We start from the raw sequence: 11561 nt of genomic DNA, 5'->3' as shown, positions 1-11561 counted from the left end.
CATGAGACATTTTACAGAAGAGGAAAATATGACACAAACACACAAATCTGACCAACTCAATAGACTATTAGTTCATTAACACACTGAGCACACCATTCAAACTTTAATGGTTTTTAAAAAGAAACCAGGTTTCCAGTAAAAAAAAGAAAAGAAAATCGTATTAGCAACAGTCCTGAGCTCCTTGAGCAAAGCAAATTCCACTTAAAGTTTAAGAGGTTTGTTTAGTCTGGTTTACACGGTGTCATAAGAGTTTGGGCAGCTATCTTAAATAGTTTACCCTCCAGCATTTTTCTGCATCCCAGAGAATTGCTAGGACTAAAGACGGCAAATTTCCAGTGACAGCCAGTGTCCATGGAAACCAGGACGTCTATCAGACCAGCTGAGAGTACCTAGGACACACCAGGCTTCAACTATCTATAAAAGCTTAGTGCATATTACAGTTCAATATGGGGTTGCTTTACTGGTGATGTGGGCATCAGAAGAGTTTGGGCAGCTGTCTCAGGCGGCTCAGGTCCAGGATGTTTCCCAGTGATCCCTCTGTCTGACGGAGGTTTGCCCTGACAAAAGATGGCTGCCTGTTGGAATGGTTCTTTTTGTCACTGGTATGTGGTTCAGTGTGGTTGGCTAATAGCTGCATTTTGGGGCGCAGATCCTGGATCAGCTGACTCTGTGGGAGGAACCTCGCATTCACAGCTTCTGTCAGGGGCTCACGATCTGATGTCTCCTGAACTCCCACCTCCTTTTGCTCCACCTCATCTTCGCCATCCTCTTCCTCGATCAACCCATACTTTCTCATGTACTTTCTGGTGGCCAGAGACATGTTACTAGGTGATGGCAGAGAATCACTGGTGGAGGAAGGAGTGAGACTAGAATGAGGAATGTGGCCTCCCAAGGACAGCCTGCTGAGCTGAGAGTCACTCAAGTAGTGCAGGGCAATGGCGTTGGCCTCCAGGCTCAGATCCACGCTGCCTCCTGGACACAGAGCGCTGGCTGTCGGCTCAGAAACACTCAGTCTAGAAAGTACTGCTGCCGGGTTGATGCTGGCCAGAGTGCTGACAGTACACAGAGAGAAAAACAGTCATGACATCGGCTATAAACTTGTTGTGCAGATGCATTACATTCCAACACTGACAGGATAAAGTGTAGCAGCATAGTTAAGATAACGCAGACCTTTCATCTACCTTAGTGAAATGCAAATTCCTCGATAACTTGTGTCTTGTCTGATTTAGGCTGTGCATTTGAGAGTTACACAGGGGAGTAGGGCTGTTCGATATAACCATATATATCGGATGACGATATAAAAACGTCTATCGTTTCATTTTACACTATCGTTTGTTTCGTGGTGTTGCAAAATAAACTGTTTATGGCAATATTTTTTCATTGTTTTGATGGTCACTGTAGTGGCTACATTCATTTCTTAAAGTTATCTCTTTCTCTTATATTTAATATAACCACACTACGGACGGACAAGCGCCTGTTTTTATGCGTTGTCGTTAGCAACAACGACAGTAACACCATCGCGTGTCCGCTTGTTTATGTTCCACATAAACCTTTCACAATAAAGCTCAAGATCCTGTTGAGACTTTTCAAAATAAACTGAATCACGTGAAAGAGCAGATTATTTAGGGATGAGAAGTAAAAAAGAGCCGCCAGGTGCTAAAAAAATAAACCTTAGACTCAAACGTTAGAACAGGCTTTTTCCCGCAGCACGCCGTGTAATAAATACTCACAAAGAAAACAGCGGCCTTTACAACTTATGTCTAAAAATGTATCGTTTCATGCATCTGTTAAAACACTCGACTACATGACGCGCAGCTGGAAACACTTCACGCAAGTCGAGCTGCCCGAGATTCTCAGAATTTACAGAAAATGTTACATTTTTGTGATTTATATCGTTATCGGGATGATAGAATTCTTATATCGGGATATGAGATTTTGGTCATATCGCACAGCCCTACAGGGGAGTCAGGCATCTCTGATTTGTTGCCTTCAATTTCAGAGTACACAGTGTGTTCAGAGTTGTATGCAGTGATGAATGTAACACTGTAAAAAAGCCAGTCAACCTCAGTGGGAGTAGAGTTTAGGTAGCTGTTCTGCACATGGCGTTTAAGAACATAACAGTAAAAAAGTAATCATATCCCTAAAATGACACAGAGCTTTCAGAAAGATATCTACTGCAATTCAATTTATCCCCCACTGCTTTGTAATGCATTACTGTAAAATTCAATTTGACTAGAAAATCTTTAGAAGAAAAATAAAACAGCGCTTTCAAGGAATATTGTTAAATGTTCAGTTTCTAGGCCATACATCAGAACAAGATGGACCATGTGATTCAAGTGGTGAGATCACTTAAATTTCGAGAGAAGCTGAGTCTAATAATAGAATAAATGCCATGCTGTGGCAGACATTTTCAACATTTACATGGATATTTAAAAAAACCCCAAAAAAAAACAAACAAAAAAAAACCTCACCTACAATAGTCATTTACTAACATGGAAAAGAGACCTAATGTTTATTAATCCACATTTCACCATTTTACTCTTTTTTTGCAGTTGACGATGTCATATTGTTCTTTGTGATACATTTGGTTTTAATAATCAGGAGGAAAGAAGCAGCAGAGAGGCGTATAAGACTGAAACTCTGTTTGCTGGTCCCAACACTGAATAGTCACATTTTAGGGGGGGGTTTAATAAATTTAGACAGATTTCTAGAAATGAGAGCAGCTTCATCAAAGTGTGCCATCTCTCCAAACAAGATCAGGTTTTTCCTGGAAACTTCCCAATTATCTGTGAAGCAGACACATATCCGTGTGTGAGGCGTTTCAGTACCTGGCAGTTTCCACAGCTTTCCGATGGTTTTTGCCAGACTCTGTCAGAACGTCTTCGTCCACGTGGACTCCGAGCTGCTGCAGCTGCCGCAGTGTAGCACTGACCACCGGGTCTTCTACTGGACTCTGCTGCTGCTTCTTGCTGGATGAAGAGGACGACATGGACTGGAAGGACTGAGAACAATCAGAAACTGCTGACAGACTCCTCGTCCTCCTGGATTCGTCCTCCACTTCCTGTTTGCTAGGTGACTCCTGAAGACGACTGGTGAGTTGAGTCTGAGACACAGAGCAAAAGTAATTATCTTTATATGACATGCACAGTTCTGTCCTTTGTACCCAGAGAACAAATGAACCCTGTGTTAATAATACTGACCAATGGAAAGGAAAAAAAAGTAGTTCAATTTGGAATTAAATGTAATGATACACAATCTTTGTGTTTTAGGTTACTTTTACTGAACAGTGATGTCCTTTGATTGATCCTTGTGGGGGGTTTTTCTGTTAATGTTTGACATATTATGTTTTCATCAGGAGGAGGAAAGAAAAAATAAAAAAATAAAAAAATCAAGGAATTCTGTACAATGAATCCAAAACGCTGCCCTACACCAATGACTGGCAACGCCCAGCAGTGGGCAGTGCAAAGTATATGCAGCCTAGAGCATTCGTACCTGTGCTGCTGTGTACCTGTGCATTAAAGCACACTTTAAATACATTATCTCTCCCTGCTGGTAATGAAACTTCTGCGTGCATGTCTATTTAATGTTTTAGGAAGGCAAAGGGTGAAAGTAGACACAGTCTCTATTACACGTTTTGCTGTGATATTGGTTTGAAAAATTTCTGCAACATGGCTTCTCTCTGACTCTGGAGGCTTAACCCTTTTCTGGATTCAACAGGTGAACACGTTTTTCTAAAGGGACCGGTACTTCTGTAACGCCATTCTACTCAGCTCAGCAGTTAAAGCGCTTTTTACCAAAAGTCTCATTCACCCAGTCACAAAGAGATTCATGCAGTGCTTTCTGGAAAGGAAGGGTCTATTCCTATCATTCTGACTGCAGAGTCAAACTGTTACCTTTTATTAGACCTGGCATCAAACAGGTTTGCAGATACTATTTTGTCTCACCATGAGGTTGTGGTAGAAGGTGTGCTGTTCCTCTGTTGGTTTGTACATGCTGAGACTTTCTCCCAGAACTGGACTGCTGATGTGGAAAAGAGCAAAGGCATTGGTGAGATAGCTCCACAACAGCGGTTAAAACTTTTCGCTAAACTTCAGTAGCACCACAGGTTTATTCAGTGTCACTGCAAATCAAACCATCAATTTACAAAAAGAAAACCATGAAAGCAGAAGTTAAGACCCATTAACTGAGTGGATTTATCTCAGTTGCACGAGGTTGTCAGTACTTCTGCAGTACAGAGAAATTTGAGCTGAAAAGAATTTGTTTCTTTAAATGGCACCTGGTCTCACCTGTGCACACCAGGTGGGGAGCAGGGAGCTGAATGACCTCTGTCACTGTCAGCACTACCCGCAGGCCTGATGAGTGATGATGAAGAGTTTGAGGGGCTAGAGGAGGAAGATGAAGGTGGAGGCTTGGGTGTAGACGGGGGCCCAGTAGAGGAGGGAGGGTGCACCTGCTCTTCCTGATGTGAGGTGGACTGTGCAGGACTCCCCCAGAACAGACTAGCACCTGGAAAAAGAGTGATGGGGAAAAATGGTGATGATGTGAGCTATAAGCCTCTTCCTGGAGATTTGACTGCTCAGTAAACACTCACCCGTCTCTACGGCGATGCTGGCCACACTCATGGGTGTGTGTATGTCGCCTGGGGACTGGTTAGAGGACTGAAGCTTCTTCTGAGCCTCCAGGAGCATCTGGACCTGCCCGATTATCAGAAAATATTAACTGCAGCAAGGATGCAGCCACGTTAAACAGTACTTGTTGAAACTAGCCAGCAATACTATCCACAGAAGCCTTTAAATACAGCCACAGTTCCAGTTTCAGGCCTCTTCCTGGTTCCCTGTGTGCCAATGATAAGTCCTTGTTCTTATTCATGACGTATATATTCTGGTTGTGTTGTGTGGAAAGAGTACAACTGTTACCTGAGCCTGCAGCAGGCGCAGCTGGTGCTCCTGATGGAGGAGGAGCTGGTAGGTGTCTGGCGGTACAACTCTACCCGCCTGATAACAGCATTGATTCATACAGGAGGGTTGGGAAAGCCAGGGCGAGGGCACAGGGTCTGCTGCTGCATAGGAGTGTGGGGAGGAGGCTGGGGGTCTGCACGGGAAAGAAGGAGTAGGAGGGCAGACAAGTGTGCAGGGAGGAGAGTGGTGGTGGGTGGAGAGGGGAGTAGAGACATCAGGGTTGAGGGGAGCTGGGTGGCTGGAGGAGTGTGGAGGTGAAACATGTTGATGAGATGGAGAGGGGGCAGGGCAAGTGAATGATGGAGGAACAGACCGAGTGGTGGGGGCAGGAGGTACAGAAAGAGATGGATGGTTGCTAGGAGGAGGAGGAGGAGCATGGATGAGACTAGAAGGAGAAGGATCATTATGATGGGACACAGGTGAAGCAGCAGGAAGGAGACCTGGGGAGGCGATAATGGCGGTACAGTTGTAGGGATGGTTAGAGCAGCAGTTGCAGGGCTGCTGTGGGTTGGAGTTGGGGTTGGGGGTGCTTTGAAGATAAAGAGGAGTTCTAGGGGCTGAAGAGGAGTTTCCACGTGGATGAGCTGGAGGCTTGCAGGCAGAGGCAGGATTGGGCTGAGTGCAGGTGAAGCTGGAGTCAATCAGCAGAGAGAGCTCGGGAACAGATGGCTCCACCCGCCGAGCCTGAAAGGAACAACAGATTACTGCAGAGAGAGAGACACAGAGAGACAGAGAGAGAGAGACAGACACACACACACACACTTTTGGCTTTTAACACAACTTTATTTACACCACATTAAAAACAAAGACCACAAAAAACCCCACCTAGCACAAAGTTGCTACTACATAATCAGCAACATCAACATGCACTAACCATTTACTAACCCCAACCAGAGAGGAGGAAGAACAAGAGGAAGAATGTTGTTTTGTCAGCAAGCAGGAGTGAAGTATCATATAAAGTGTACACCCACATTTGAATCAAATGTTGTGGATTTCTATTAAAAAGGCTGGGGAAAAGGAGATGAACACGAAACACTGGATTTGCAAGTTGCGTGACGCACAAAAGTAAAATATTCCCAACATCTGAGCCTGAGACAGCCTAAGGGCTGGGAAAACTAATGTTAAATCAGCACATCCGCAGAACGGTCAGACCTCACATCTCACACACGTAACATTTTCCACATCTGAGAAAAACATCTCCACACCACCCAAACCACCCCAGAGTGTGTTAACGGAAGCGTTGACCCGAGCCCATTCTGTGACTGACCTGGTGAGCTGGAGTATGAGGGCTCGGGGACGGCCGTGGAGAAAGATCATCATCCTCAACTCCAGAGTCCTGATCAGTGACAGAAAGGGCAGCGGAGGGTGGAGGCGCTCTGAGGGCACAAACAAATCAGCACACGAGCATTAACACACTTTTTAGTCACCACTGCTAATTGTCTGACAAGTACTAACTAGTTCATTGGCCTGCCTGCTGAAGGAGATCTGAGCTTCTCTGAAGACCTCCAACTTTCTGCTGTGATCCTCTGAAGTCAGCTCCACCTGCAGAGTCTTCCCATCCACCTGCACTGCCTGCTGAGCATACACAGCACAGCTGATCATGAGTGAATGACTGAGGAGGAGGAGAAAGAGTTTAAAACAGGTGCTGTGTTACCTGGTAGAGAGTGGCTGTGTGTGAAGCCGTCAGCAGCTGGCAGTCCAGCTGTGGTCCTGAGCCTCGACAGCGGAAGAACTGAGGAGCTCTGCGAGCGCAACCGAACACAACGAGGAGGAAGAAGCCACCGTCGGACAGCACTCTGAAACACAGCACAGCCGATCAGACACGCGAACACGTCCAATCCACTCCTTTCTGCCACCGTCACCTCACCTGTCCTGGAGGGTGGAGCTGAACATGAATCTCAGACACCAGGCCCACACCTGAGGGTTGTAGATGTGTGTGACTCCACTCAGCCAGCTGTCACGAGACAGGAAGCAGAAAGAAATACCCCCACTTAAGAGAAGCAAAAACATCTGGGCTTACATCTGGACTGTTAGAATTCATCTAAAAAAAAAAAACCTTTCACATCATTTTTTCTCGGTACTCCTACTCGGAGTAGAACATTTCATAAAAAATACAAGTGCCTCTCATTAATAATTAGAAAATTAAAATCAGAATTTCTTAAAATGTGAACAATTTTTAAAAGAACTCATACATCAGTGCTAATCACATCCCAAAAGAACTACCAGGTGATAATTTGGACTTTTTCCCCCCCAGGCTTGTCTGATGAAAGGTGAAGCTTACAGTCCGACCAGCGGCAGGCTGGAGGCTTTCGGATCAGACTCAAGCAGCAGGAGCAACTTCCTGGTCTGGTCCATGGTCAGAAACCTGAAAAGAGAACTAAGACGTCAGCAAACGTGATCAGAGGCCGAGACGTGTGGTGATGAACTCTCGCTCTCTCACCCTCTCTGTCGGCTGCTGTCACGCCCCAGTGGTCTGCTTACGTTGGTTAGACTCCTGAACAGAGCAGTCGGGATGATGGGGACACTTCTGACCGGCTCCACTTCCACGCTGACAGACGGACTGATGATTGACCAGCTGAGGGTAAACGTTGCAGCATCACTCTGCTCACAGCAGGCCACATGCCCTTTGACCTTTAGCAGCTGAGACAGATCTAGAGTCTGTCGGCTGCTCACAAACTGCTGCAACACCTAAAACACCAACACACAGTCAACACAGTTTTGTATTATTGTTGAGTCTTTACCTTACAATATAAAGTGTCTTAAGGCAACTGTTCTTGTAATTCAGCAAAATCACAAGAACAGCTGAATTGAACACCAGCAGCTGCTGTGCTCCACCTAAAACCACATCTGTGTCAGTCTAAGCATGCATATGCCAAGATCATTGTAGTAAGAAGAGTTGATCATGTGCTGCATTCACTGGGAAATGTTTTGTCTGTGTAATCTTTAGGCAGTTTCAAGTGGCCACTAGAGGAAGCGGAAGGGCTGAAGGGTAACAAACTCACCTTGAAGCAGTGATGGAGCTCGGCCTCTGATTGGACGACAGTCTCAGTCTGAGAGGAGAATAAACAGGGAACCAGGACGTCTCCAGGCAGAGGAGCAGAGGGAACCTGACCCGAGGCTCCGGCCTGATCCCGACCCGGGTCGAAGCGATCTAGGGTGATTGTGATGCCCTCCTCATCTGAACCACAGCAACACACAGAGGACAGACAGCTGGACTAAGGTGCTCGATGCCACAGACACATTTATAAAAGAGCTGAATCAGCATTCAGGATGAGCTGAAGTTAACCTCTGACCTGAATCGACAGAAACCGTTCCCAATAAGAAACAGTGGAGGTGGGGCTTGTTACTGCGACGGGCGTGACGATGCGCCAGACGAAGAGTTTTCTCTAATAGCACCAACTGAGGCTTCCTGCAGAGACACATACCTCATCTGTTGTCACTTAAGTATGACAAGATTATAGTAGGTTAAATTTGTTATTGATTCAGTGAATAAAATATAAAGTGTAAAAGTCTGTCATGTTTTTATTGCTCTACGTGGTTTAAAAAAAAGCATCTTATTTTCCTTATTTTCACTCAAATGTGAAAAGTATCCATTCTTAATAACCATCTTAATAACTTAGTATGCAGTCTTTTCCTTCAGCAGACTTTTGCACACATTAGCAGACCACAAGCAGTGAGTCTAGATCTCAGCTACAATGTGCTCTCACTACAACAGTGCACAACCAGCTCTATTGATCAGCAAGGAAGTAGTTACCTGTGTGAGCTGAGGTGAAGGCGGAGCTTCTCGCCCATGGGGCTGCTGTCCCACAGAGCTGATCTGGATTTAGGGAAACTCAGTGGTGTCCGAGGGTTCACCGAGTTCCTGTACACCACAAGAGATAAGATGGGGACACTCCAAAAACAGCTTTGTTATATTTCATAACAAAATAATTCACATTTTAATCAAGTCACAAAAACCTAATCATTAAAGAATGACTAAAATACAAGGATGACAAGAAATTGTATTTTTTGTATTCAGAGTCCAAGTGTCAAAGTATATTCTGGTCATCTTCACCGATGTTGACATAAAGTTTTTAAAGAGCTTATTCAATTCACTGTTAAATCTAGGCTAGCTATAGCTCACGGAAACTCACAGACCAGTTCAGTTTATAAAGAGATATCTAGATGGTAAATTATATAGCGCTTTTCTACTCTGAGTAGCCCTCAAAGGACTTTATACAACTTGCCTCAATCACCATTTTTCTACCTAAGTGCTTTCTATTTAACAATCATACTCCTAGAGTTGCCCAAATGGGAATGGGAGAATGGCATCCATGCTGATTGAGGCTTGGGGAAAAGAGGTCCAGAGGAAACTAGAGACTGTGGGTTTTCAGCAGTGTTTTGGCCTGGAAGGAAGATTGTTTGTTTGTCGTTACCAAGCCAAGTCAAGTCAACACGAAAGTTACAACCTTCTTCCAGCTCAGAATCTGATCACCTCCTTCGCTGCTGTCATAAAGGGGAACACGCGAGGTTCACAGCCTGTGATATAATCCATAACAGATCAAACCACTGCTGAACAGACAGCTTTCATTTCTCTTGTCGTTTTTGGGAGATGGGGGTGGGTTATTAAACTATTACCTGCTGTCAAAGGAACGGGCCCTGTAACGGAGCAGCTTAACGACGACTAGCTGTGTGCTAACATTAACTCACCGTGCTCTCGCAGTCTCCTGGAACATTTCACACGGCAGTCCCTGGAGGCTTCGCGGGTAGTTCATCGCTGTTGTCGCTGAAAGAAGAGACTGTGAGCGCTAAATTGAGCCTGCTGTTACCGACTGCTGGGGTATTTGCGTTAGCCTAGCGATCGGGCCATATTAGCGCCCTTGCTACCTGCCTAAACGTAACAAAGCTGAACTCTTCGGGAAGGTCACTGAAAGATTAAAAAAGTTCCAACCGTCCTGGAACAAATTTCTTGTCTGTTACTATCTTAGTAAATCAGGCCGCAAACAATCCGCAGAAAACACAGGTCTGCTACAGTTTAATTATGGCGCTGTTTCCCGACTCGACTGGCGGGGCAACAGAATCAGCCAATAGCAAGTTCCGCTGCAGCCACTCTGGCCAATGGCGTGCCGCGTCTTCTTCTTCTAATTCTAACCCTGTCCATCCTGCTCACTCGTAATGAAGATCTGAAAGTCTTCAGCTCTTCCTCCTGTATTTGTGTCAGTGCCACCATGTCCAAACAATACATCATTGCAGGTCTCACTACCATCTTGTAAACCTTCCCTTTCTTTCTTGCTGCTATCCCTCTGTCACAGATCAACACTCGTCTCCACCCACTCCACCTGCCTGCAGTCTCTTCTTCACCTCGCTCGTGCGCTGTTTCTTTAAATGGCCAGCGCGAGGTATCCACCTTCACTACCTCTGCTCCTTCATTCACACACGTATTTTTTTCTGTCTTCCATTCCTCTGTATTAGGGCCACATAAGGAAAAAATATTATTCAACATTTCGAGGTTAAGGTCGTAACTCTATTTTGAAAAAGAAAAGAAAAGAAAGAAAGCTGAAATGTGGAGATTACAGTTCTTTACACCCGCTTTAAAATGTCTGGTGTGGATGAGTTAGTGATTTTTAAAAATGTTTTATTTCTGTCAACCTCTTTAAGTTTACCTTGACCAGCAAAAAGCATGGGCTACCAGAGAAAAGTCTGAGCCAGCCAGGTGGTCTCCGTTTAAAAACACATGATCTATGTATGAGAATCTGTTGAATTATTTGTGTGTTCAGCTGTATCATTTTCAAGCACACAAGTAGTTTCCTGGAAAGCAGCACATGGAGGAATTATTTATCAACCTGTTATATGACACCAGTTCAACAGGCTCCTGTGTGAAGCGCAGAAATAGGTTGATTAAAGTTGGATACCACCAAGTTCCTGCACTTCTGGGCTTTGTTATCATGTCTTGGGGACAGTGAAACACATTATTCCACACAATTTAAAAAGTCAAACCGGACCAAATTAAAATATATATTTCCATTACTTTGTGCTTCCTGTCTTTTATTGTTATTTTTTCTTTTAATCGTCTTGATCTTGGACTCTGGTACTTTGTAATTGATGTATTTTCAGATTTCACAGGGCAAGCACTGCTAGCCTTGCTTGCACGGAAAAGACAGGGTTACTACTATACAAAGCATCCCCCTTTTCCCCAGGTTTAAAGGTAAGAGGTTTTATTGTCGAATGAACAGAATGAACTGTGATTTACACCACACAATAAAATTCACTGTCACATACAAGCTAAATCTTCTAAATCCCCCCCCCCCGTTTTCTGGTCAGTATACTCAAAATGTTTTTTAGTGTTTTGTCATTAATGTTGCAGATTCAAAATCAAATATAAAAGTGTTCAGGTGCCCTTTCGGACATATAATCAGTTTGTTTTGTCGGGACAACGCCCACTTTCACAGAGTAAAACGTGTATCCGTTTTTTCCCGTGAATGCGTGTATCTTACTCATAGCAAATCTTCGCTGGAATAGCGCTTCTTTGTTGTTGTATTTTGGGTCCAACCAGCCAATCAACGTACGATTTTGCACATGAACGCCCACCAGTTTTGCGAGCCGTCCAATCAGCGAGTCCTCACG

The 11561-nt window shown here is 44.6% G+C and overlaps 1 protein-coding gene and 1 long non-coding RNA gene across 4 annotated transcripts; one reads left to right on the top strand and one right to left on the bottom strand.

Annotated features, from left to right (window-relative positions):
* Window positions 1–90: 90 nt before the first annotated feature.
* Window positions 91–10351, bottom strand: stil (STIL centriolar assembly protein). Of its 3 annotated transcripts, none has more exons than XM_085436709.1 (16): window positions 9648–10351; window positions 8713–8820; window positions 8252–8367; window positions 7961–8136; window positions 7399–7646; window positions 7240–7323; window positions 6826–6912; window positions 6613–6754; window positions 6430–6533; window positions 6226–6334; window positions 4917–5642; window positions 4592–4694; window positions 4287–4506; window positions 3945–4017; window positions 2829–3103; window positions 91–1052 (listed from the first exon to the last, which is right to left on the bottom strand). In XM_085436709.1, the coding sequence occupies exons 1-16, from the start codon at window positions 9710–9712 to the stop codon at window positions 476–478; spliced, it is 3213 nt and encodes a 1070-aa protein (XP_085292835.1). In that variant the 5' UTR covers window positions 9713–10351; the 3' UTR covers window positions 91–475. The 3 variants fall into 3 exon arrangements, with proteins under 3 accessions (XP_085292835.1, XP_085292833.1, XP_085292834.1); XM_085436707.1 differs by having other exon boundaries at window positions 3945–4020; window positions 9648–10350; XM_085436708.1 differs by having other exon boundaries at window positions 3945–4020; window positions 6430–6530; window positions 9648–10350.
* Window positions 3034–8253, top strand: LOC146689152 (uncharacterized). Its single transcript, XR_014915988.1, has 3 exons — window positions 3034–3092; window positions 7213–7539; window positions 7906–8253. It is a non-coding gene; the product is annotated as an uncharacterized LOC146689152 (long non-coding RNA).
* Window positions 10352–11561: the final 1210 nt, after the last annotated feature.

This window comes from Copadichromis virginalis, linkage group LG17 (assembly GCF_057382275.1).
Source record: "Copadichromis virginalis isolate Kocher_CV1m ecotype Utaka linkage group LG17, C_Virginalis_male_GT1.1, whole genome shotgun sequence".
NCBI lineage: Eukaryota > Metazoa > Chordata > Actinopteri > Cichliformes > Cichlidae > Copadichromis > Copadichromis virginalis.
Note: the sequence above shows the minus strand (reverse complement) of the source record. Positions and strands in the feature narration are given on the sequence as shown.